The 24,055-nt window shown below is 55.7% G+C and overlaps 3 protein-coding genes across 7 annotated transcripts; 1 reads left to right on the top strand and 2 right to left on the bottom strand.

Annotated features, from left to right (window-relative positions):
- Positions 1-104: 104 nt before the first annotated feature.
- On the top strand, positions 105-7,013 carry AARSD1 (alanyl-tRNA synthetase domain containing 1). Its single transcript, XM_073325695.2, has 12 exons — positions 105-485; positions 611-736; positions 1,149-1,308; positions 2,531-2,588; positions 2,957-3,113; positions 3,246-3,362; positions 3,986-4,116; positions 4,305-4,371; positions 4,632-4,723; positions 5,471-5,525; positions 6,103-6,197; positions 6,772-7,013. The coding sequence occupies exons 1-12, from the start codon at positions 447-449 to the stop codon at positions 6,905-6,907; spliced, it is 1,233 nt and encodes a 410-aa protein (XP_073181796.2). The 5' UTR covers positions 105-446; the 3' UTR covers positions 6,908-7,013.
- A 4,239-nt stretch (positions 7,014-11,252) lies between these two features.
- LOC140903913 (glucose-6-phosphatase catalytic subunit 1-like) lies at positions 11,253-15,609 on the bottom strand. Of its 5 annotated transcripts, XM_078850690.1 has the most exons (6): positions 15,386-15,609; positions 14,470-14,579; positions 14,270-14,375; positions 12,528-12,647; positions 12,358-12,368; positions 11,253-11,749 (listed from the first exon to the last, which is right to left on the bottom strand). In XM_078850690.1, exons 1-6 carry the CDS (start codon positions 15,607-15,609, stop codon positions 11,253-11,255), a joined length of 1,068 nt encoding a protein of 355 aa, XP_078706816.1. The 5 variants fall into 5 exon arrangements, with proteins under 5 accessions (XP_078706816.1, XP_078706814.1, XP_078706817.1 ...); XM_078850688.1 differs by lacking the exon at positions 12,358-12,368 and having other exon boundaries at positions 11,253-11,782; positions 12,526-12,647; XM_078850691.1 differs by lacking the exon at positions 12,358-12,368 and having other exon boundaries at positions 11,253-11,746; positions 12,526-12,647.
- Positions 15,610-18,240: 2,631 nt separating this feature from the next.
- LOC140903838 (glucose-6-phosphatase catalytic subunit 1) lies at positions 18,241-23,937 on the bottom strand. The gene is made up of 5 exons (XM_073325723.2): positions 23,708-23,937; positions 22,011-22,120; positions 20,761-20,866; positions 20,173-20,288; positions 18,241-18,957 (listed from the first exon to the last, which is right to left on the bottom strand). The coding sequence occupies exons 1-5, from the start codon at positions 23,935-23,937 to the stop codon at positions 18,446-18,448; spliced, it is 1,074 nt and encodes a 357-aa protein (XP_073181824.1). The 3' UTR covers positions 18,241-18,445.
- Between the last annotated feature and the right edge of the window lie 118 nt (positions 23,938-24,055).

The raw sequence follows: 24,055 nt of genomic DNA, 5'->3' as shown, positions 1-24,055 counted from the left end.
GGGGCGCGGGACACGTGGGGGTGAGCGCCAGGGGAAAGCAGGTGGGCCCTGTGGGGGAGACAGGCACATGGCGTCATCCCCTCGCGCCGTGTGTCCCCTCCCACTCGCCGTCCCCACCCGTCTTCGCCGGCCCTGTGTCCCCTCCCGCTCGCCGGCCCCATCCGCGTTTCCGGCCCTGTGTCCCCTCCCGCTCGCCGTCCCCACCCGTCTTCGCCGGCTCTGTGTCCCCTCCCGCTCGCCGTCCCCACCCGTCTTCGCCGGCCCTGTGTCCCCTCCCGCTCGCCGTCCCCATCCGCGTTCCCGGCCCTGTGTCCCCTCCCGCTCGCCGTCCCCATCCGCGTTCCCGGCCCTGTGTCCCCTCCCGCTCGCCGTCTCCGCCCGCAGCTCGCGTTCGGCGGTGGTCTCTCCCCTCCCGCCGGCTGTCTGTCCCGGCGCCGGCTGCCGCGATGGTGTTCCAGTGCCAGAGGGACAGCTGGGCCCGGCAGGTGCGAGGGCCGCGGGGCGGGGTGGGTGCGGGGGGGGGGAGCGCGCGCTGCTGCGGGGCCCTTGCGCGAGGCTCCCACGCGTGACAGGCGCGCGCCGGGCCCCGCGTGACGCCCCCGATTTGCAGTTCGCCACCAGGGTCGCGTCGTGCCGCCCCGCGGAGCTGCCGGCCGAAGGCGGCGCGAAGGAGACGCTGCGGGGCTTCCACGTGGTGCTGGAGGACACGATTCTCTTCCCCGAGGGCGGGGGCCAGGTGCGGGGGGGCGAGCGTGGGGGGCGGGGGCCGGGGACCAGGTACGGGGGGGCGCAGGCCGGGTACGGGGGGGCAGGGGGCGGGGCCAGGTACGGGAGGGCAGGGGCGAGGTACGGGGGCCAGCTCCGGGGGGGGGGCGTGGGCTAGGTATGGGGGGCAGGGGGCGGGGGCGCAGGCCAGGTACGGGGGGGCAGGGCGAGGTACAGGGGCCAGCTACGAGGGGTCAGGGGTCAGCTCCGGGGGGGGCGTGGGCTAGGTATGGGGGGCGGGGGCGCAGGCCAGGTACGGGGGGGGCAGGGCGAGGTACGGGGGGCAGAGGGTGCGGGCCAGGTACGGGGGGTGGGGTGGGGTGGGGGCAGGGCCCAGGTACAGGGGCGCAGACCGGCGGCTGACCGAATGCTCCTCCCCGCAGCCCAGCGACCGGGGGCTTATCGATGACATCCCCGTGCTCCGCGTGACGCGGCAGGGCCCGGCTGCCCTCCACTTTGTGCAGAGCCCGCTGGCGCTGGGCAGCGAGGTGCTGCTGACGGTGGACTGGGAGCGGAGGTTTGACCACATGCAGCAGCACTCAGGTGACCCGCCTTGGGCCCTGCGGGGCTGTTGGCACCTGGCCCGAAACGCTCCTAGGACTGGGGCGCTGCGTTTCCTGGGGTGCCAGCTTCATCCCAAACACCCTTGCTCCGCCCCTTCTCCTAGGCCCTCCCCCCGCTCGCTCCACCCCCCCACTCGCTCCACCCCCCCACTCACTTGGCTGGCTCGGAGGGTGGGAGGGGGATCAGGGCTGGGGCAGGGGTGTGGGAGGAGGTCTGGGGTGCAGGCTCTGGGTGGCGCTTGCCTCAGATGCCTCCTGGAAGCAGCGGCATGTCCCCCCTCTGGCTCCTACACAAAGGCGCAGTCAGGTGGCTCTGCGTGCTTTCCCGTCTGCGGGCGCCACCGCAGTTCCTGGCCCATGGGAGCTGTGAAGCCAGCGCTTGGGGCAGGGGCAGCGTGCGGAGCCCCCTGGCTGCCCCTACACATAGGAGCCGGAGTGAGGACATGCTGTTGCTTCTTGGAGCCTCCGGGAGCCTGCCTTAGTCCTGCTGCACCACTGACCAGACTTTTAATGGCCAGGTCAGGGGTGCTGATCAGAGCCGCCAGGGTCCCTTCTTGGCTTGGCATTCCGCTCGAAAACTGGACATCTGGCAACCCTATGCGTTTCGTGGGTGTTGAGTGCATTTCTATAAGCCAGGGAGGCCTGGGGGGTGTGATAGATGCCGCCAGGGTCTCTTTGCCTCATTCAGGTGCGGGGCAGGTACTGGGGGCAGGGGGTTACTGAACAGCCTACCAAAAAGGGAAGTATTATTAGAGCCTGTTAAAATAAGACCCTGTCATGGTGTTCAAAACTCTGCAGTGCTTTCTGTGTGTTTGTCATGCCCTGCTGGGCAAGGACAAGACTTGCCCCTGAAGCACTGTCATGTCACCCATGATCCCAGAATGGTTTTGGATACCGATGACTCCTTCTGGAGGTGATGTGGCTAGTGACCACTTAGTTCTCTCTTAGGAGGGGCTGGTTTGCTGGTATTTCTGGACCTCTTGAGAAGGTAGGTGCTATCCCTGCAGGCGCTGTCCTGGGTCATAAACAAATGATTTTAGAAGACTTGGAGCAGAGATATGCTGTCTGATTTGAACTCCTCTCAACAGGCAGTCACATTCTTTGGTTCCCAGGGATGGCTGGGGGAGTAGTTTTTTTTTGTGTGTGTGAATAGTAAAAATAAACTAAAAACCTCACAGCCATTACTTGTACTTCTTTTCCAGGGCAGCATCTCATCACTGCCCTTGCAGATCAGATGTTTGGATTCAAAACAACTTCATGGTGAGCAGGAAAAGTGTTCCTTTTAACTCTGTCCTTAAAACTTGTTTGGCTTGTGTCCCAGTGCTGGATCCTGAGGGATGAATGTTGATAAATGCACAGAGTAGGGCGTGCAGAGACATTCCACTCAGCTGCAGGGGGCCTGGGAGAAGTGACTGCACTGAGAGAAGCTATGTGGAGCATTGCTCTGCCTTCCTGTTCCCTTTGCTCAGAAACACACATCGAGTGAGAGAGAGAAAATGCAAGTGCTTTGCTCCAGTAACAGAATTCAAAGGTGCTTCTCCTGCACCATGCCCAGCGTTGCACAGAGGGACTTTTGAGCTTGTGTCCTCTGTATTGGCAGGTGTGTCTGATGTTTGTGGTCCTTGCAGGGAGCTAGGCCATCAGCGCACTGTCATCGAGCTGGACACGCCCTCGGTGACAGCAGAACAGGTGGAGGCCCTAGAGAAGAATGTGAATGAGAAAATCCGGGCCCGTATTCCTGTGGTGGTGAGGGAGCATTCTGAGGACGACCCAGAGATTGAGATGGTGAGTAGCAATGGAGGATGCTGGCAAAATTTATTCCAGAGCCATCTGGGGCAGAGGGGAGTATGCCACCCAGTCTCCTTTTAGTCCCAGGGACATGACTTGCCATGCTCGCCTTTCTGGTTCTCTTCCCAGGTGAGAAGCCGCGGTTTGCCAGATGACCACACAGGGCCAGTGCGTATCATAAGCATCGAGGGCATCGATGACAACATGTGCTGCGGGACTCATGTCTCCAACTTAAGTGACCTGCAGGTAAGGGCTGCACTGCTTCAGCACCTTTAGTGCTCAGGCACCGGCCTGTAGATCAGCTGGTACAGTAGGAGTCCCCGGATCCGCAGGACTTACAGTCCTTCTGCAGATTGTCCCTGTTGGGCAGAGAACCTCAATCACAAGCCAGAGTGAGAGTGGTAGGACACAGCCCTGCACCCTGTGTGGTTACCATTGTCCACTCACTTCCCCCTACACCACTGCACTAGTGTGGGTTTGCCACCAGTGAAGAATCCCATGTTCTTCATGCAGAATTAGATGAAAATTTAATTCTAGAGCTGCATCTGGGTTTCAATGTCCTTACAGTCAGCGTGATAAGTCAAATGACCCTTCCCTTCCAGTTGGCATGCCTGGTGTGCTGTGGGGTGGGACATTAGGGTATAGATGGCTGGTTGACACACCAGGTCCAGGTGCGTTAGACAGCATGGCACATGGCTAATGAAAGTGTCTCATCTATTTTGTGGCTATACCTGAAGGCTGATTTCAGTGGGTTTAATTCTGGTGATAGAGTCTCGACACTCACAATGACACATGGTCTAATGGGACCTTTAGCTGTGTGTAACACATCACTGAACCTCTCTGATCAGGGTGTTTGTTTCTTGTTTAAGGTTATTAAGCTCCTTGGCACAGAAAAAGGAAAAAAGAACAAAACCAACTTGGTCTTCCTGGCAGGAAATCGAGTACTGAAGTCTGTCGAGCGAAGTCACAGCATCGAGAAAGCATTAACCTTGCTGCTCAAGTAATGTCCTTTCCCGGTTTCCCCTAGCCTTGCTTTTCCTTCTCGCACAGAGAGAGGAACACCATGTGACCCTAAAGAGGGCATTTCTAGCCCCTGTCTCTGGTGGTGCGTTGTCTGCTGCAGCTTCATTGGTGGAGTCCACTCTGTCCAGTGCCTTGATAGCCAGAACTCTGCCTTGTTTTTTCCAGAAATGGGGCAGAGGAGCACGTGGAAGCTGTGAAGAGGCTGCAGAATTCTGTGAAGCTGCTTCAGAAGGTACGGTCGTGGCCCAGCACCTGCCCCTACGGTCAATCCATCAAGGGTCTGAGCTTTGGTAACAGCAACAGTATTCTGAATAATCTTCTTTAATGAGAATTAAGTTTTAGAATCTCCCTTGTGTTGACCGTGGAGGCTGTGAAAATTGTCATTCCACCTGTCTCAGGAAACTCCATCCCTGACTCGACTCCACTCCATCCCATCCCCGTGTTCTCGTGCTGACTCTTGGGTCTGCAGCATGGCGTTTGCTTTCCTTGCAGAACAACTTGAACTTGCTTAGAGACCTCGCCGTTTTGACAGCGCAGAACTTCAAAAGCAATCCAGGCCGAGGCCGAGTGTTTGTGTTGCACAGGTAAGGCACAGATCTGGGGAAGGGGGCTTGGGTGCTGCAGCGTCTTACTCGCAGCATCCAAAGCCAGAAGGGAGTATTGTGATCATATCGTCTGAATTCCTGTATAACACAAGCCGACAATGTCCCATGGCAGCTGCATCCCTCTGCTGTGCATTCAGGGCTGTTTATACTAGAGGTCCATTAAACCCGGCCATTCTTTAAGGGAGAACATAAACTAAGGAAACAAAATATTAAACCAGCTGCCTGGGCCTGCTGGAAGGGCTCATAATTAAAGTCTAACATGGTTGTATTTCTGCTGTTGAACTCTGCTGGTTTTGGAGCCAAGCAGTAAATTTGTCTGTTTATCCCTCCCCACTGGTGGTATTGTCAAAAAAACTGAGGAGCTCCCTTGGTTACAGAGTAAAACACTTCAATAATTCATCATTTGTGGGTGGGAAACATAGAATTTTTCCATATAAATTGCTAATTGCTGTCCCAGTGATGAGAGGCCACAGCCCTGACCCTTGGCACAAAGTACGCTCACACAAGGTCTGGCTTCCAGTTCCCTGACAGGGTTTGATAAGAAGCTGGTGGGAAATTTAACTCTAAAAATCAAACCACAAGCCAAGCCAGGGCAATGCCTGGTCTGTGTGGGGTGGTTGGTTTCTGGTTCTGTCATAGAGTTTAGGCCAGAACGCCTCCACCACCAGAGGTGTATCTGGATTCTCTAGGCCGTGACATCTCTAAAATGCTTTTTACCCTTTACAGGAAAGACGGTGACTCTGAGTTCATGAATATCATCGCCAATGAGATCGGGACAGAGGTGAGCACTCTCTGGCTTGTCCTCGCCGCTGCTGGCACTTTGGCCTCTAAGGCCTACGTAGCCTCTCCCCACCCTTTACCAGCCCTCACAACACACTGACCTGAAAACAAAGGCCTCATTATCCCCAGGATGTTACAGCCCAAACTGTCACCCACATCAATACACCCCAGCTGTGATCTGGAGGGGTCCCGCCTGTCGCTGGGAGATGGGAGCTCATTTCCCTGGCTCCTCCAGCTGTGCCCTCCCGTTGATCAATGGGCCAGTTAGAGCCAAACGTGGCAATGGTCATTGTGCTCCGGACACCTGTCTCCCCCCAGCTCATTTAACACAGGGGTCACCAAACACTAGTCACTGCCACCCAGGACCACATGGGGCTTGTGACCTGGAGTAAAAGGCTCAGTTGCCCATTTCCAACCCCCCACCAAGGTAGTTAGTGCCCCAAACAGTCTCCCCTCCAGTAACTAGTTCACAGCAAAGAGAAAGGGTGTTCTTACTCACATATGGGACTCCCAAGTCTCACTGCTCAAAGACGGGAGATGCAGAGATGTTCTGCAGCAGGATCCATCTCTCTTCACAGGATACCCTGCTCTTCCTGACTGTGGGAGATGAGAAGGCAGCTGGGCTCTTCCTCCTGGCTGGGCCCAGTGAAGTGGTTGAAAAATTAGGCTCCAGGTAAACTGTTCTGTGACCACCTGTAGTCTGGCAGCCCTCCTGACCAGCCTGGGGAACCATCAGTGCTGTCAAGTCAGCCTCCAGCCCTAGTTATTGTCCAAACACCCAGCCAACTCATAAAAGGAAAATAAAACTTCTAGCTGAAGATTCCTACCCAGCCAGAGCATCACACCTGGACTGTTCCTTCCCCAGGGCCTTACTGCCGCTTCTTCTGCAGTCTGTCAGTCCCCTGCTTCCTGCAGCTCTTTATAGCCAACACCTGTCCTCCCCTTCTCAGCTGGGTCTGATTAGCCAGCTGGCCTGCCTGGCACCATGCCTTTGGTCCTTAAAGGAGCAGGCCGCCCTGATATACACCTGCTACACTACAATTATTATTAATGAAGAGAAATTAAGTTCTGGCTGCTTTAGTCAGAGAATTGATTTTCACTGGCATCTGGCTCAATATCTGAGGCAGGGCCAGTGCATTAGCAGACGGGCCATTTTCCTCCTCTGCCTCCAGGCACACCCAGTTTGGGACTGTGTGAAAGAGCGCACCCAGCCCTCCTGTTTTCAGCGTGTGCATCTGTCTCTTTAGAGTGGCGGAACTGCTGGAAGGCAAAGGAGCTGGGAAACGGGACCGCTTCCAAGGCAAGGCGACCAGGATGAGCAGGCGAGCAGAGGTGCAGGCCCTGCTCCAGGACTTCATTGGCCACCAGAGCCTGGAGGAGTAAGGACCAGCCCTTGCCAGAGGATTTCCCCCATCTGCTGTTCATTGACCTGGGATGACAGGGTCACTTGCTGACTCCCTCTAGACCAATAAAAGTTATGTTATGAGAATGATGTGTGTGCGTGCACAGCCCTGACGACCAAGCTGCCTGGGCTCTGGCCTCAGACCAGGCCTGTGGCTCCGGGGTATGCCAGGGTATGTGTGTGGGGAGGTTGGGTGGGGAGAGGAGCAGGGAGTGTTAGGTGTATTTGGGCAGGGGGGCTGACTCCCTCTGTTTCTCACTGGCCTGGCTATGATGTTGCAAACTTTCCCCAGATAAATGGTACAAGTAGCTTCGTTAACTGGCGCTGACATTCTTGGCCAGGGCTGGGGACCGCACTGCCAGGCAGAGGTCCTTTGCCATCCCTCATGGTCCAGCCTCCAGCAAACCCAGGGAACACTATGCTGCATGCCATGATCATTGGCTTTTGCCTCATTTGCCGTTGGTGGCCAGTTCCACCCTTGAAGAGCAGCAGGCAGTGAATGCAGTGTGAGCGGATTTATTCTGGGTTATTGTGACCAGTACAAACTCCCCTTTAAATGTATTGGGTGCAGAATGTGGGGAAGAAGGAGGTTAATCCCAGTAAGGGGTGGACTCTGACAATTGCTAACCATTACTGAGAAAAACACCAAGGTAACTCAAAGGAGTCCCTACTCAGGATCCTGTGCGCGCTGCCCTTCAGATGAGGGACATGCCTGCAGGAGCCCAAGAGAGAGAAGTAGGATGTTGTATCATCATTCATATTGGCCAAGCAGTTTTCACTTTAACCAGGGCACCAGGAAACCTCTGGGAGTGAGGGGGACGCGATGTTATGGCAGGAATCAAAGGTGAGACTGGCTCAAGCTGGTCTCTCAGTCATCCTGCCTTGCAGAGCTGGAACCAGATGGGGAAGTGGATGAAGAAGGCTGATACTGGCAGTCAAGGCGATGAAGAGGAACCAGTCCTGGGAGTTCTCCTGTAGGAAGCGATCGCCTGGATCCCTGCCTTGTGCAGGACGCTCGTGCCAGCCTCCATTCTTTGCTGATGCTCTGAAGCCACTGCAGCTGCAGGAGGGTTTAACCTGTTTACACTGGTGCTGCTGGACTGTGCTGTTTAATGCACAGCCTGGCTGCACATGCTGTCACTGACCTCTGAACTCAGCAGTGACCTCCGCCAAGCTAGTGCTGACCCATTTACAAGCCTGACGCAAGTGTTCCTCAAACCATGGCTGTCGAAAGTCCCTGACAGCCTGGCATTACCTTGGAATGATGACGCAACGTCTTGCACCGTACTGACAAACAGGGATTGCAGCCGCTCATGCCTCTGCCAGGGTGGTCACTAGCTGCTCGGTGACCACGTGCATTCACAGATGACAAGTAACCCTTCGCTCACTTCAGGTACACGTAGTCTAAGGATCTGTTCAGCTGGCAGGCAGAGTGGAGAATACCAGTATTTGGAGTGTTAATCTAAGCAATTGGCTGGCAGCTATGTCATGGGGACATCTCTGCACACAAGGAGTCTGTGTCCCTCCTGCCGGCCGTAAGTTTCATCTTTATTTACGGGCCTGCAGTGACTCTGTCTCTCCGACAGCTGCCTACATTTCTAATTCCTGGTCACAGCAATGCAGGTAACTTCACAGCAGAGACCAAGTCTCAGCCCGTTGTGCAGCGTCAGCGCTGCTGGCAAACCAGCCAGGTGGGTTTGTTATGCTTCTGAAGGCCGGGATTACTCTCTCACTGCATTGCACAGCCGAGGTAGCAAGAATTATTAGGGCTGGGCCCAGCAGTGAGACTTGGTGGGATCTGGGTTTCCAATGCGCTTAGGAAAATTGCCGACTGGAATATCACGTCTGAGAGATACCAAACTGCCCCCGGGGGAGTGGTGCGGGCTCACGGCTCTCCAGCATCCTTCACTTGTGGGCAGGAAATGAGCGGTGCTCCCTCATTTTCTCGCTGTTCTGTGCACACTTCACACACCCGTGGTCTGATTGGTGAAAGTTATTGATAACAGGTCAGGAGTCACTCTGAGGCTGTTCACGCATCAGGCCGAATCCCGCGCCAGTCCTGATATCCTGCACGGATTTGTGTCCCCGTCCTCCCCAGTGTGGGTTTTTGTCCATGCTTGGTCTGTGGTGATGGGACCGGAGGGAGGGAGGGTGGTGATGGAAGCCTGAAGCCTTGTGTGACCATAAAGCTAATGGGAACCAAGAGCTATGGGCTCTGTCAGTGTTGTCAGATACCCAGGCTATCTGGCCATACTGCATGCAGGCGAGCAGCTCCTGGAATGGACGTTCAGCTTTCAAACCCAAACGCCCTAAGTCAACCCCCCCACCCCATACACGTCTTGCTGCTGGAACTTCCCCTGCCACTGAACACAGCTAATTCCAGGCATTGGCACTGACTCCTGACCGGAGCCACGGGAGCAGAGATCTTCCCCTGTGCCAGGGAGCATGGCCAGAATGGAGCGGTTTCTCGCTCTCTCAGGTCAAGGCCCTGCCCCTGCACAGAACGGTAGGATGCCAGGTACGCTTCATTAGGTGCATGGTAGGAAGCTGGAGACAAACCACCCTTTGGTCTGGGCCTGAAATAGAAACGAGTTCTGCAAGTAGAGAAGCTGAACTTTGGCCTTGTTCACGCTTGGTGTCAGTCAATAGGAGGATGCCTGGAACGGGGGAGGCTGGGCCGGGCCGGGGCACACTCTGTGACAGCAGGGCTCCGTCTTGGAGCAGCTACACCAGTGTCAGCAGTCCAGCACTGAGCTGCTTCTGTCCTCAGCATTCACCTCGACAGAACTCCCTAGTGCAGAGTAGGGGCCTGAGGCTGCGCCTCCCATACCCATGGCCTTGCTGCTGCCCCTCAGTTCCTGCCTTCTAGAGCAGTGGTTCTCATCCTTTCCAGACTCCTGTACCCCTTCCAGGAGTCTGATTTGTCTTGTGGACCCCAAACTTTCACCTCGCTTAAAAACGACTTGCTTACAAAATCAGACATCAAAATACAAAATTGTCCCAGCCCACTACTACCGAACAATGGCTGACTTTCTCATTTTTACCATATACTTATAAAATAAATCCACTGGAGTATAAATAGTGTACTTACATTTCAGTGTATAGTATACAGAGCACTACAAATAAGTCATTGTATGAAATTTGAGTTTGCACTGACTTTGCTAGTGCTTGTTCTCTCGCCTGTTGTAGAACTAGGCAAATCTCTAGATGAGTTGATGTTCTCCCGGAAGACCTGTGCGTACCCCCAGGGGTATGTGTACCCCTGGCTGAGAACCACTGTTCTAGAATGCTCCCCTCGTCAACCAGACAGGGACTGGATAACTGCCCTGGTCTGTTCATTCCCCTGCAGCATCTGGCACCAGCCCCTGTCAGAGACAGGACGCGGGGCTAGATGGACCATCGGTCTAGCCGTTTGTATGACTCTGTCTTGGAGGGCTCTGGGTCCCTGCATGTCTGGAGGGCCCACTGGGGCAATGAGCAGAGGTTCCCCCGTCAGTAAGATGGCCTGAGGATGGGAAAGACTGAGTGTAATTTACTAATTTTATTCCCAAAGGCATTTCACAGCTAGCTCCTGTCCCTTGGCCGCCCAGCCGTAACAGCCCTGGTAACACACACAGACACACCCATGCCTACGACACTCCTTGCACAAGCTGCATGGGGGACCTCAGCCCAGCTTTCCCGTGCTGGGAGCCCATGGACACCCCATCCCCGCTCTGCTGGGGTTGAGTTGATTGACACAGCATCGTTGTCACCGTGTGTCCCCAGAGGGGACTGAGCCATGAGCATGGTACGGTGCCGACTGCTCCCCCTCCTCTGGAGAGCATTTGGTATGTTGTCGTGTAAGAGGCTGACAACCTGCCCGAGAGCCGAATTCCGGGTGGGACACCGCCCCCTCAGCTGTGTCTATGCCCTCGGCTGGGGCAGCGTTCCTGACCGCCCCATTATCCACTCACGCTCTCTAGAGCAGAAGTTACCATTTGTGCCAGCCTGGGCTGGGCCAGGGGCTGTGGCCAAACGAGGACCCAATTATATTTCTCCCTGTCTTGCCAGAGGTGAAAGCAAAGGGCCCGGAGGCCCTGTGCCAGCACTGAAGTGTGTGACAGCCACTCGCTTCCTTTCCCACACAGGAGACAGTGAACTTCCCCTTCCACTCCATGGCACTGAGCTGTGCGTGTGAGCTGATCACGTAACCCGGAGCTGTGAGGTCCGTGGTGCTGGGAGGCCTGTTATGGCCCTGGGAAAGGGAAGGGGGAGCCCTGCAGAGCACATTCCCCTGCCCCAAAGAGCAGCCTGGCTCGGCAGCTACGACGCAAGTTTGCAGGTCAGCTACAGGATCTTCCTGTGGCCCCTCCTGAGCACCTGGGCAATGCAGTAGGGGATGAGTGCCACCGCACACAGGTGGGCAGTGGTGCTCGTGCAGAAGGACAGGACGTAGAACAGTAGCTCTCTATCCGTGGGGAGGTCAAAGGAGTCGAAGAGGTGCAGGAGGAGGAGCGAGGCCACGATGCAGCTCAGGCGGAAGGGCAGCTGCTGGCCCATTTTCCCTTTGCAGCTCTCCAGGTACATCTGGGAGTTGAGGGCCAGGCCCAGCCCAAACAGGATCCCCAGGTTCCTGAGGAGGCCGGCGAAGGGGGTGGTGTCAATGTGGACCCACTCCGGCCGGTCACACCACCTCTTGGCTTTCTCCAGGGTCCACAGCAGGTCAACACCGAGAGCCTTCAGCAGCAGACAGAACCCCAGGGCGAAGCTGAACAGGAAGAGGGTGGTGCCCAGGTACCTCCGGAGACTGGCGCTGTAGATGGCGGGGATGTGGTCAAATGCTTCTGCCAGGGGCGGAAAAGTCTCCATAGGTATGTCTACACTGCAGTTAGCGGTGTACAGATGTTCGGGCTGGGGCTGGAGCCTGCGCTCTAGGATCCTGTGTGGTCTGAGAGTCCCAGAGCTCAGATTGCAGCCAGAGCCCAAATGTCTACACTGCAACTAAACAGCCCCTTAGCCCGAGCCCCATGAGCCAGAGTCAGCTGGCCCGGGCCAGCCACAGGTGTCTCACTGAGCAGCAAACAGGCCTAGCTGCAAAATGTACCGGGTGGGCTCAGTGCAGAGAGGCCTTGGGGAAGCAGCAGGAACCGGCTCCTGGTACCAGGTGCTAGGCACATGCAGTGACAGCCCCAGGTCACCCAAAGTCACTACTAACAACAGGGATGTGCAGAGAACTGGGACCCTCCCTTCTGTGCAATGGGCCTGCAGCTGCCCGTTGGTTAGCATGTGACCCTGGCGTGTGCTCACTCGTTCTCTAAAGCACCATGCAAAGCAGTGACATCATGTCAGCACTGACTGATGGCATTAGCCGTGCACGGGGAGGCCAAGCCCACTATGCTGTGTGTTTGCTTCTCCACACTGCAGACGTGGGTACCTGGGGAAAGACCTTCACCAGTCCCTGCGCTTTGCCATCGTATTTTGAGTACATGGTGATCCCAGAGCTGAGGATGGACGTCTCCTCCAAGCAGGAGAGGACGGGCTATCTAGGGCTCAATATCATCTCTCTGGTCACTGGGCCCTGGAGAGCTGGCGGGTGATGTGAGGGGGAGGCAGCCTTGACACTCACCTGAGATGATACCTGCCATCACCTGATGGGGGAAGTGAGCTGCGAGGAAGGCTCGGGACAAGCAGACGCAGACCTGCACGGCCCAGAACACTAGCCACAGGAGGCCGCGGAGGCACCTGCGAAGAAGAGACAGCCAGCCAGGAAGGTCATGGGCGCACAGTGCAAAAGCACTTGAATAAAGCCACAAGCGGCCTGTGAATGAAGGGAGCCTGCGTGTGCAGGAGCAACCATCCCAGCACGAGTGCCCGTCTTGTTAGCTAGCAAATGGGACTGAGTCTATGGGCTGAATGCGTCTGCCACGAGGCCCAGACATGGTGCTGGAACTGGGGGTGCTGGAGGTGCCGCGGCAGCCCCTGGCTTGAAGTGGTTTCCGTTATGTCCAGGGTAAACAGTTTGGTTCAATGGCTCTCAGCACCCCCACTGTACAGATTGTTCCCGCCCCCCTGAGCCCAGATGTTAGGGCAACCGAGCGAGCTAGCCAAGGCCTTTCCCATGCCTGGTGCCTCCTGCATGCTGCAGCAGCTCAGGCGAAAGGGGCTTTCCCCTGGGCTGGCTGATTGGACCCATGCAGATCTGCTGCCAGCCGAGAGGCACCTCCCCTGTGCTGGGCCCGTCTCAGCTGTGAGCCACTCGATCTCACTGACGAGGATGCCAGCCGCTGTGCGGTAACTAGCCGCGAAGCTGCAGTGGGCGAAAAGCCCCAGGATATTTCCTTTTGCTCCAGCTCTTGGGGGTTTCACACATCCCACTTCTCACGTATCTCCTGGTCACAGACCTAACACGGGAAGAATATCTGGGGGGTGGGGGTAGCAGGAATACATGCTGACTGGGGGGAGGGGCGGCATTTACCCACAATGCCATTAGTCATCCTCCATTGTGCCTCGTCACCCGTGGGACCCTCCTCCGCAGGGTGAAACAACCCCCTCCCCAGGGCTGCAGCAGCAATGGAACTGGCTGACTCAGCTCACTCACCCAAATGGAGTGTGGGTGGGGGCCATTGCAGAGCACCCCCCGTGTGGCCTGGGAGGGCCCCGCCAGCTTGGCTCCCTCTGGGCTCTCTGTACTGGCTCCCAGACCCCAGCACCGAGCGCAGGAGCCCCTGTTGTGGAGCCCGATTTCTTACCTCTCTTCGCAAGCGCTAAGCTCTTCTTTCGGCCTGCAAGTCCAGCCCTCCGGCACCCTCAGGCCTCCCTCAGCCCCCAGTTCAGAACCGCGCTGACTCAGGCTAGTTACAGCCTTCAAGCTGCTTCTCCCTCTGCGCTCAGCCCTTTCACCACCTGGGCTGGGAGAGGGCAGCAGGCAGGCTCCTTACCTTGCTGGTGTGTCCCCTGCGATGAGGGAGGAGACAGCACCCTCCTTCCCAGGGCTGCTCCCAGCTGGCTGGGAGAAGGGACCCATCCCACCTGCACTACCAGGCTCTGGTCCTGGGCCCTTAAAGAAACACTAGCCTGGGTTTTCCCCAAGCACTAACTGTTCATCCAGGACAGACCATCTCCCTCCCTCCCACGCCCCGACACCTGCTTATGCCCTTCCCTTGGCCCTCCTCTGTTCCCACAGTCCCAGGAACCCAAAGGGACACACTGTGGAGCAGGGTTTGACTGACCCCTAGTCCCCTTAGGGGGACAGTCACCCTGTTATAGGTATCAAATCACGGGCAGTAAAAACCTGTCCCGTTCCAGCTAACACAGAGCCGGGCCCAAGCCACGGGAAGGCCCTCAGGCCACCAGGCACTGCTCACCTGGCTGCACAGGACCTGTGTTGGGTGCCCAGGAGGCCGGGCAGCAGGGCAGTCACCATGACGTAGTAGATTCCAGCAGAATCCATGGCGTGGCCTGAGGGGCTTCCTGCAGAGAAGACCCAGTCCCGGCCAGTTAGAAGGGAGAGAAGCCAGGGAGGCAGTTGCAGTGAATCTGAGGGGTGCAATAGTGGAAACCTCACCTGGGCCAGTCTCACAGGTGAGGGGGAACTGCTGGATCACAGGGGTGGAGGTGTTGCCATAGTAACTGGTCTCCCGGACCCACCAGTAGGGTCTCTGCCCAAAGAGCATCCTGCAGTGAAAGGAGAAAATGGCCATGCCAGTGCGCGGCCTGGGGCATGTCACATACCCCCCAGCGCAGATTCCCGGGGATGGAGGAGCACTGGCTGCCCTACATGGAGCCTGTCGGGAGGACTCCATAGGTGCAAAGTGCTGGCTCACCATAGCTAGCATGATTTATTCTTCTTGCCTTTTCAACTCACTTATTAATTCAGCACCAGCCTCTGCTTTTCGGTGCTGCTCCTGGGCCACAGTAACAGAACGGATGGTTGCAGACGAAGCCAGGCTGTGGACAGACACTGGGGAAGCATCTTGGTTCTATGTGCTGTGAGTAGACAAAGAGCCTCCATGTGTTCCCTGTAGGGGCCCCATTGTGTTCCCCCCATGTGCAGAGAGGGGGGCTGCTGCAGAGCGCAGCGTGCCTTTGGCCCAGGAGCTGCTGGAGCGAAGCACAAGGCTGTGGGTTTTGGAAATTGTCCTTCCTAGCTGATAGCCAAATACAATTGCACCCGCAATTTGCATCAGCTCAGCTCCTTACCACAAGAACTCACAGTGCTCTCCACACATTAATTGAGCTTCACGAAACCTGTGTGCCAGTTTACTGAGGGGGAAGCCGAGGATGGAGAGGTAAAGTGACTTGCTCAAGGTCACAGACCTAGACAGTGGCAGACTCAGGAACAGAGCCCAAGTGTCTTGACTCCCAACCCTTTTCCTCAATCCCAAACCCAGCCTTCCCCTCAGAGAGGCTACATCAGACTCTGGGAGGGCGTGGAAACAACCCCAAACTGCAGCACCCCACAACCTCTTGTCAGAATCCGCACTCTCCACTTAAAGACCAAGTTGAGCCAGTCCCCGATCACGGCCACCCAGATCAGCTTGATGCCCACCGCCTCGCAGAGGTGGAACCAGATGGGGAAGAAGATGAAGAAGGTGGTTTTAAGGTCGGCAGCGAAGGAGATGAAGAGGAACCAGTCCTGGGAGCCCTGGTAGTTTTCCTGCAGGTACTGTACCACCTGCACCCCAGCACTGTGCAGCAGGTCCATTATGGCTCCTGGTTGTGTCTCTTTGGATCCCGTTGTTTGCACTGACAGCTTGGTGAACTCAGCTGCTTCTTATACCCTGCCAGCCTCCACTCTTTTATGACACATGCAACCTTTGATCCTGAGCCACCCCTGCCAAAAACTATTGACAGAGCCAGAAATCTGGAGCAAACTGCCTGCACCATCATCCCCAGGAATCAATATCCCTCATTTCAGAATTTCCCTCTGGTTATTTCTGGGCATGTGGTTGTCACTAGGGGAAAGGGCTGAAAGTTGGGGAGTAAGGCAGAGAATTGCACAAAAGCTGCAACGAGCTAATTTGGTGTCACTGTTTTAAAAACAAAGACAGGTTTGGCTGAATGTTAACCTGCCTCTCCAGGAGAATGATGGGCTATTAAACAGATACCGGGAGGGCGTGAAAATGTCCCATTTCTCTGAAGTCTGTTCCTGATTGTTCAGACTAAATGCACGGTAAGGGTCAAACCCTCAACTGGAATAACTGGGCCTACCTCCATCAACTGCAATGGAGTTACACTGATCCCCGAAAGCTGCAGGTTGGGCTTTGGGTAAAGCAGGTTGTTTTACTTGTATTTATTCATTTGTTTGACAGGTCAAATGCAGATTGCCCAGAGTTAGAAATGCAGCTACGCCCTGCTTTACCTCTTAGACCTTCTCCAGGTCAAGATGCGTCAGCTGGTAGCAAGAACACCTCTGGGCTGAGGGAGGCGGCTGAGTTCAAGTCCAGTTTATTGTTGCTGCAAAGGTGAGACCAAACCCTGGTCTCTTACAGTCCCAGTTTGCACAGAAAATGTGCCTCCCACAGAATGTGTCTACATGAGGCAGAAGATGCATACTGGGCCAACTTCTGATCTCACTTCTACCACTGTAAATCTAGTATGACTCCACTGAAGCTACGTGTTTGCTCTGGATTTGCCCGGAGTGTAACTGAGATCACCAGCTGGCTGAGTTTATATCCAGGGTTGCTCTGTGAAGTGTGTCATGTAGTGCTAGGATTCCCAGAAAAGGACATGTGTGCACAGAACGTGTGCAGCCCAGTGTCCACTGAGAGAGAAGTGAATGAGCCAAGTGTAACTCCATCCCTTTCTCCCTTCTTTGCTTTTCCCTAGTTGGGAGGCAGCTGATACTGCTCTTTGTTGAGCACCCAGAATATTCCCGGCTGTAGAGATGTGTGCTCCACTGAGATGAGGGAACATGACATGCACCAAGAACACAGAGATATTTTCTCCAGCTGCACTTTTTCTGCTAGGCTGAGGCAGGCCAGATGCTTGTGATCCCAGCGGCAGAAACATTAGGCTTCAGGAGGTGACTTGTAGAAGGACCAGTGTAAAGGCCTGAGGCAAAAGAGTACATGTTTGATGGTAAAAAGCCGAGGGAAAAGGAACCTCCCAAACAATGTGATTTGTGAGATATATTTAATCGCCAAAACAGTGGGGGAAATACAGAAACTAACTACCCGGGAAGAGAAACCCCAACCCATCCGTGGGGAAAGAAGGAGCCAGCGTAAACAAGCAAGACAGCAACGGCCCATGGCACACTCAGGATTCCCACACTGGTCCCTGCAGCAGTTACCCACAAACAGGAAACCAGCTCAATTAGTAGCAGTGAGGGGCAGTTAATGACACAGTGGGATCAGAGTGGAGGTCAGGGCTGTGCATGCCATCAAATCCTCTTGTGACACTTTGCTGGAGAAGTAACAGGAGATAACAGAGAAAATAAACCCTGTTCACATCTCACTGTTCCAGTTGAGCCCCAGATCTTACCACTTATTGTCTCTTTTCAAACACTTAGGTCTGAGTAACTCAGGCAAAGAAACCTCAAGCCAGTAACAGCTTGAAAAGAAACCATAAATTGGCTCTAGCAGGAACTTTCATGCCCATAAGTGATCAGGGCAGACCTGTGCCCAACTGGGCAGGAGTTTTGAGATATGACCCTCAGGATTGGTTATTTCCCAGCAGGTCTGGGATCTCATGTGCCTGCTGGTGAGGGCAGGGAGACACTCATGAAACCTGGTAGCAAGGGCTGCATGAAACAGCTGCCAACACCAGCTGAGAGCTCCTCGGAAGCAAACGCTACAGCTTGTATCTCCTGCAAAATCCAAATGTAAATGTCTCACTCCAGGGTGACAGCACAAGCCCAGTGCATGCTGGGATACACAGAGGGGGCACTAGTTTCAGAAAGGTGACACACACATTATTTGCAGAGGTTGTAAGGGTCAGATTCATCATGGTGTTACTCCAGGTTTATGCTGGTGTAAAAGCCTTGAGAACAAAGACACAAAACTGGGACACCATGATGACTGCAAAAGCCAATCACCCTTCACTCACTGCACACCGAGTTAAGGCTTTGCACAGGTCTGTGTCACGTGTCTCAGCACCTCAGCAAGAGCCCCAGGTTGTACATTTCCTACAATTCTCTTCTCTTTCTGCTTAGCATACAGCAGAGGGACATGGGCACTGCTGTGTGCGTGGGGGTGCAAGGACCATGCCGGGGTCAGGACCACATCCTACTGCCAAGGGTAAAAACCAAACCATGCTTCTTTTCTCAGATACCCAGTGTAAAGCAAACCATCACCTCCAAAAACCCCCTCCGAGCCAGACTGAGTGCAGGTTCAAAGGACTCTGGCCTCATCCGCCTTCCACCTCTCAGACAATTCTCTACATCTTTCAAGACCATGTAGTTTGTGCAGCTGGCACGGAAGAGCCAGCCCATGCCACACTCAATTTATTGGCTCTGTGATACAGCACCACCGAGCAGTCCCAGGCCTGGATGTCAGGGCTAGCAACTAGAGGCAGGCAGTCCCACACAGCTCTGCTCTCTCTTATAAAAGCTTTTCCTTCTGCCTCCTGATGAGCTGGGCGACGCAGAAGGGGATGAGGCCGGCGGCAGCCACGGGCACGGCCGCGCTCTTGCAGAAGGACAGGACGTAAAACAGCAGCTCCACCTTGGCGGGAGGCTTGAAGGAGTCGAAGAGGTGCAGGAGGAGGAGCGAGGCCACGATGCAGCTCAGGCGGAAGGGCAGCTGCTGGCCCATTTTCCCTTTGCAGCTCTCCAGGTACATCTGGGAGTTGAGGGCCAGGCCCAGCCCAAACAGGATCCCCAGGTTCCTGAGGAGGCTGGCGAAGGGGGTGGTGTCAATGTGGACCCACTCCGGCCGGTCACACCACCTCTTGGCTTTCTCCAGGGTCCACAGCAGGTCAACACCGAGAGCCTTCAGCAGCAGATAGAACCCCAGGGCGAAGCTGAACAGGAAGAGGGTGGTGCCCAGGTACCTCCGGAGACTGGCGCTGTAGATGGCGGGGATGTGCCGGAAAGCTTCAGCCACTGCCATGCCTGAGAAGGGAGAGAGACATGAAGCCGGCACTCTGGCACCCGCCCGTGTCAGCGATGCAGGAAGGAGTCAAGGTACCAAGCCCAACCCCCTCCTTCACACAACAGACACGATTCCCGGGCTGCCCGGGCTGCCGTTACCCGCTGACAGCAAGGCTCCGGCCTGTTTGCAAAGTGTGGGGAGAAGAGACGGTTAAAGGCCTTCCAAGGCCACCTAAGAGACAATCGCTGGAGGAACAATTCAGCAACGCCATGGTTCTCATTTCCACCAGAACGGGGCCTTCTTCCCGGCCTGGCTGCGGAGCCTCTGGGCGGACAGGGGCGAAGTTAGACAACAGGTCTGGCGTCGAGGGGGGAGCAGCAGCCAGGCCATAAGGAACGGGGCTCCTGTTACCATGACAATGCCCCGAGCCATAACCATCCTGCCCTTTTCCTTCCCTTCAGCCTGTTTTTGCAGGGCCGGACTCCGAGCCCCTCAACCCGAGCGGAGGCCCGGGGTCACCACAGGACTCCCAGTGGGGCCCAGAGGCTGTGAGCTCTGTGGGGCAGGCACTGGGTCTGTGGTTTGTGCAGGGCAGCTGGGGGGTGTCCCCGCAGTGCACGTCGATAATAACATCGGCACGAAGCGGACGGAGATGGACCAAGGAATCCCGGCTGCCCCGTCTCTGTTAGGCTTTGGGGTCATTAGCTGCTCGGCCAAATTCCAGCAAAAAGCCTGGCACAGGCTTGGGGCCAGGCACATTTTCAGCTGTTTATCGGACGCTGGATAATTAGGAGCCAACACCCTCTCCCCCCAGCCCCAGCACTGGGCAAGGGAGAAGGAGGGGTTCAGAGGGTCCCTTTCTCCCTTCCCGGTGCATCAGCCCGCTTGTCCCTCCATTGCGCTTGCCCAGTTCCAATCGGGCTCTCCCCACCCAGCTCCTGTCTCCATCGCTCCCTGCCCCTCTCGCGTCCAGCCTGGCCCAGACAGCGCTGTGCCCCTTCCATGGCAAGGAGCCACAGCCAGTCGCTCGGGCTTTAACCCCACACCTGCTGAGCCGGACTGCAAGCCTGCTGGGCAGCACCCTGGTTTCCCACCGCTGACAACAGAAGCGCTTGGTCTCTTACAGGGGAATAACATGGAAACTTCCCAGAGCCATGCTGCATCCAGCCCACCCACCCTTTCCCCCCGCGGTGCGGGGAGCAATCCAGGGAACTGCCCGGGCAGGCCCACCTCACCTGAAATGACGCCCGTGATGACTTGGTGCGGGAAGTGAGCTGCTAGGAAGATCCTGGACAGACAGACAGACACCTGAACCCCCCAGAATGACATCCACAGCGCCCCCCGCAGGCACCTGCAACAAGCAGCGAGAACACAGCAGCCAGTGAGCTGTGGGATTGGTGGGGGGAACGCGATGAACCATTTACTCAATAAGTAAGATTTGTGGGACATTTCAGTTGGACAGACACAGCAGCAGCATCTGGGATGGAGACCCCAGGCCCCAGTCCTGCAGCTGCCAGATCTGAACCAGGCCGTCCCAGTGCCTTGCTGCAGGGGGAGACTCAATCCCACACTGGGGACCGAACCCATCAGCGGGTCTCCCCCATGCAGCTCCAGACTGCACGTGCAATGTGAACATTGACACAGCCAGGGGCTGACGGGCAAGAGCCCAACCCAGGGAGCTGTGCTGGTCTAGCATCAGAGTACGGCCAAGCCAAGAGGAGCTGCACACGCCTGGGATTAGCTGGAGCTCATTCTGCCCAGAGCTAATGCCACTGCCTGGAATTGCCCCTGCACCCATCGCGAGGGCGGAGCTGGATCCTTACTGCTGCTGGAAGGGAGATCTCCGGTGCCGACGCAGGGGGCTAAGCAGAGCTGTCACCATCACGTAGTACACTCCAGCTGAGCCCATGGCATGGCCAGAGGGGCTGCCTGTGGAGGAGAGTTGGGAGAAGCCTGCAGTAAGCTCAGTGAAGAGAAAAACATCTGCTGGAGAGTTTGAATGAATGGAAGGGAATCGTCTCACAGCCTGTTCTAGCCCAGGCCGCCTGCTACAGGCTTCCTGGGCTGATGTTCTGTGAGGCCTTTCCTGAGGACTTTAACTATTTAGACATCGTTCCCTTTCACAGTCTCAGCCCCCCCGATACCTTGGGTGTTGGCTGCTGCTCCTTTAACTCTTTTGTCCATTCCAGGTCAGGCCAGAGAGCCAGAGCGCTTGACTGTGTTATAAATCGGATCAACAGGTAGGCAGACAGACAGCCACCTGGAGCAAGCAGCCCTGTTCCAGCCCACCCCTGGTGAAAGGTTAGGTAGGAACCAGAGCATGTGGGGGGAGGGCAGCCAGAAGGGGGCTCTTCTCACAAAAAAAAACAGCTTGATTTTGGTCTGTGTGTCCCTCTGGCCCCCAAAATCACAAGCTGGGGATTGGAATCCAGTCTGGCCTCTAGGGATGCCATGCAGGAAAGACCTGGAGGCTCAATGCAGGGAGAGGCTGCAGTCCAGAGTCTGCCCCCAAGCTGCCAGGCTGCAGCTGGGAGACGAGTTTTAAGCAAAGGAGGCTGCTGAGGTTGAGTCCAGACTATCCAGACTCCTCTGCTAGGAGGTTTGCTGGAATAGCGCTGGTAGGGCCGCGCGGCCCATTTCCCACCCATGCCGCTCCCACCACCTCCCTTGGGAGCGTGGTCTGCCCTCGGGAAGGTCTCACCCTTAGAACTAAGACTCGGACACCTAGGCCAGTGAGGCGCACAAGCTGCCCTGTCTCCCAGCACTGCACGGAGCCTGTGTGGTGCAGGAACCGACTCAGGCCTGCAAATGGGCATGAATTCAGGGTCTGATTTCCGAGCACCTTAATCCCAGTAGAAATCAGTGGTCATTCAGCAGGATGACTCTTGGGGTAAAGTGCTAGGGCAGAGCACCTAGCGCCCTTTGGGGTGTTACATTAATTAACAACCACAGGCTAATGGTTGCTTGTGGGTACAGTGACTGGTGTCCATGCTGTGCATTTGTCAGGCTTCTCCTGTGTGCTGCATATGCACTGTGGAGGATGTGTTTGTTTTACACAAGGGGGATTGCTCACCTGGGCCCGTCTCGCAGGTGACAGGGAACTGCTGGATTACAGGGGTGGAGGCGTTGCCGTAGTAGCTGGTCTCATAGACCCACCAGTATGGTCTCTGCCCAAAGAGAATCCTGCAGTGAAATGCAATGGGTGACATGGTCAAATCAGGCATCATCCGCCCCCCTCCTCTTGGCCAGCACAACCAGTTCATTCGGAGAGGACTCCAAGTGGTGCCAAAATCACGTTTGGGCTCATTAGCCAGGAAAGGGTGTAATTCCAAGAAAATTTTTTTCAGGTTAATCTGTTCTCACGGGAAGCAAACTCTGCACATGGCTCTTGCTCTCTTCCTGGAACCGCCATTTGCCTTTTGACCATTATCTCACTTTGGTTGATAAGAAATGCTCTAGAAGTCCCGAGGTCTCTAACCAGCATTTTGTCCTCCCTGAACAGCTTGTTTATTTTATTCAGCAGTCTCTGCCTCTGGGTCAAGGCCAGGCTGGGGATTGTTTATGCAGGATGATGGCATTTTTTTGGGACAAATGTATCACATCTTGGCTATGCTGGAGGAGAGGAGGCCGGCTGGGCAGTGTCTGGTTTAACCCGCCTGAGATGACCTCTACATGCACTGTTGGGCTGCTGAAAGATGGCATGTACCGCCCACCCAAGCCTGCACAGCCTGGCATTTGCCATGACAGGAAGGGAACAGGATGTTTTTAACAGGTTTAAAGTGAATTTCCTGCCGGTAAAAGGTGCTGGATTGACAGCTCTGATCGCAGACAGTCTGCTGTTCGCCGACAGTGCAAGCCTGCCCCTGCTACTGCGCCTCAGCCCTGACCTGCTTCAGGGGCCGAGAGGCGAGTATAGTCTCCAGGGCCTACTGATGCCTGCTCTACCCATAACATTTAGGTGGACATAGCTATGTCGCTCATGAGGGTGAAAAATCCACACCCCTGGGCGACACAGTGACACCAACTTAAGCTGCCGTGTAGACGCAGCTAGGTCAAAGGAAGAATGCGCCCATTGCCCTAGCTACCACTGCTTGGGGAGATGGTGTTTCTACAGCAACAGAAACACCCCTTCTGTCAGTGCGGTCTATGTCTTCGCTATGGGGTCATGCAGGCTAGCTATGGGCCCATGCTATGGCTGTAGTGTAGACATGGCCTCAGTCCTCGGCCTCTTTACAGTGCCAATAGTCGTGGTGTCTTTCAAGAGCTGGGTTTAACTGATACCACAAGACAAACATTGCAGAATCACCGCACCCTGCAGCCTGACCCCCAGCAAACCTGCCCCCGCCTGAGGAAGAGTCTGTGGGGCGCGAGAGCTTGCCTCTCTCACCAACAGAAGCTGGACCAATAAAAGCTATTACCTCCCGCACCTTGTCTCGCTGACCGCCTCTATCACTCATTTCGTAAATTACAGTAAGATTGATATGCCCAGAGCTGCAATAAATCAAACATGGTATGGAGAGGAAATCGGGCAACAGCACCCTGCTGGCCCGTCTGGGCAGCTTCTCTTTCTAGTATTAAATTACATCAGTTTAACTCAAGTGCTCAGGAAAATGCATTTTTATATGGCTTAATTTTAAAAATACACAGACAGCCCCTGAGGGTGAGTGTGTGTGAGTGCACTGGTGTATTAACATGAGTGTGCCCCTCCCTGTCTCTCTTACAGACATATAACCCTGGGCCTTGCCTTGGCAGTGAGGCCCACACACTCACCACTTAAAGACCAGGTTGAGCCAGTCCCCGATCACGGCCACCCAGATCAGCTTGACGCCCACCGCCTCGCAGAGGTGGAACCAGATGGGGAAGAGGATGAAGAAGGTGTTTCGGAGGTCGGCAGCGAAGGAGATGAAGAGGAACCAGCCCTGGGAGCCCTGGTAGTTCTCCTGCAGGTAGCGAGTCATTTGGACTCCAGAGCTGTGTATAAAATCCATTCCTGTCTCCATGGCTGTAGCTCAGGCAGGGGGGAGAGGGCTAGGGCTTTGGGACGGAATGTGACCCCTCACTTTTTGGGCTGGCTGGTTATATACTGCTTGGGATGCAGATTACATTTGCTTTTCAAAG

Source organism: Lepidochelys kempii, chromosome 27 (genome assembly GCF_965140285.1).
Source record: "Lepidochelys kempii isolate rLepKem1 chromosome 27, rLepKem1.hap1, whole genome shotgun sequence".
In the NCBI taxonomy this organism is placed as follows: Eukaryota; Metazoa; Chordata; order Testudines; family Cheloniidae; genus Lepidochelys; species Lepidochelys kempii.
This window is presented reverse-complemented; position numbering and strand designations above follow the sequence as displayed.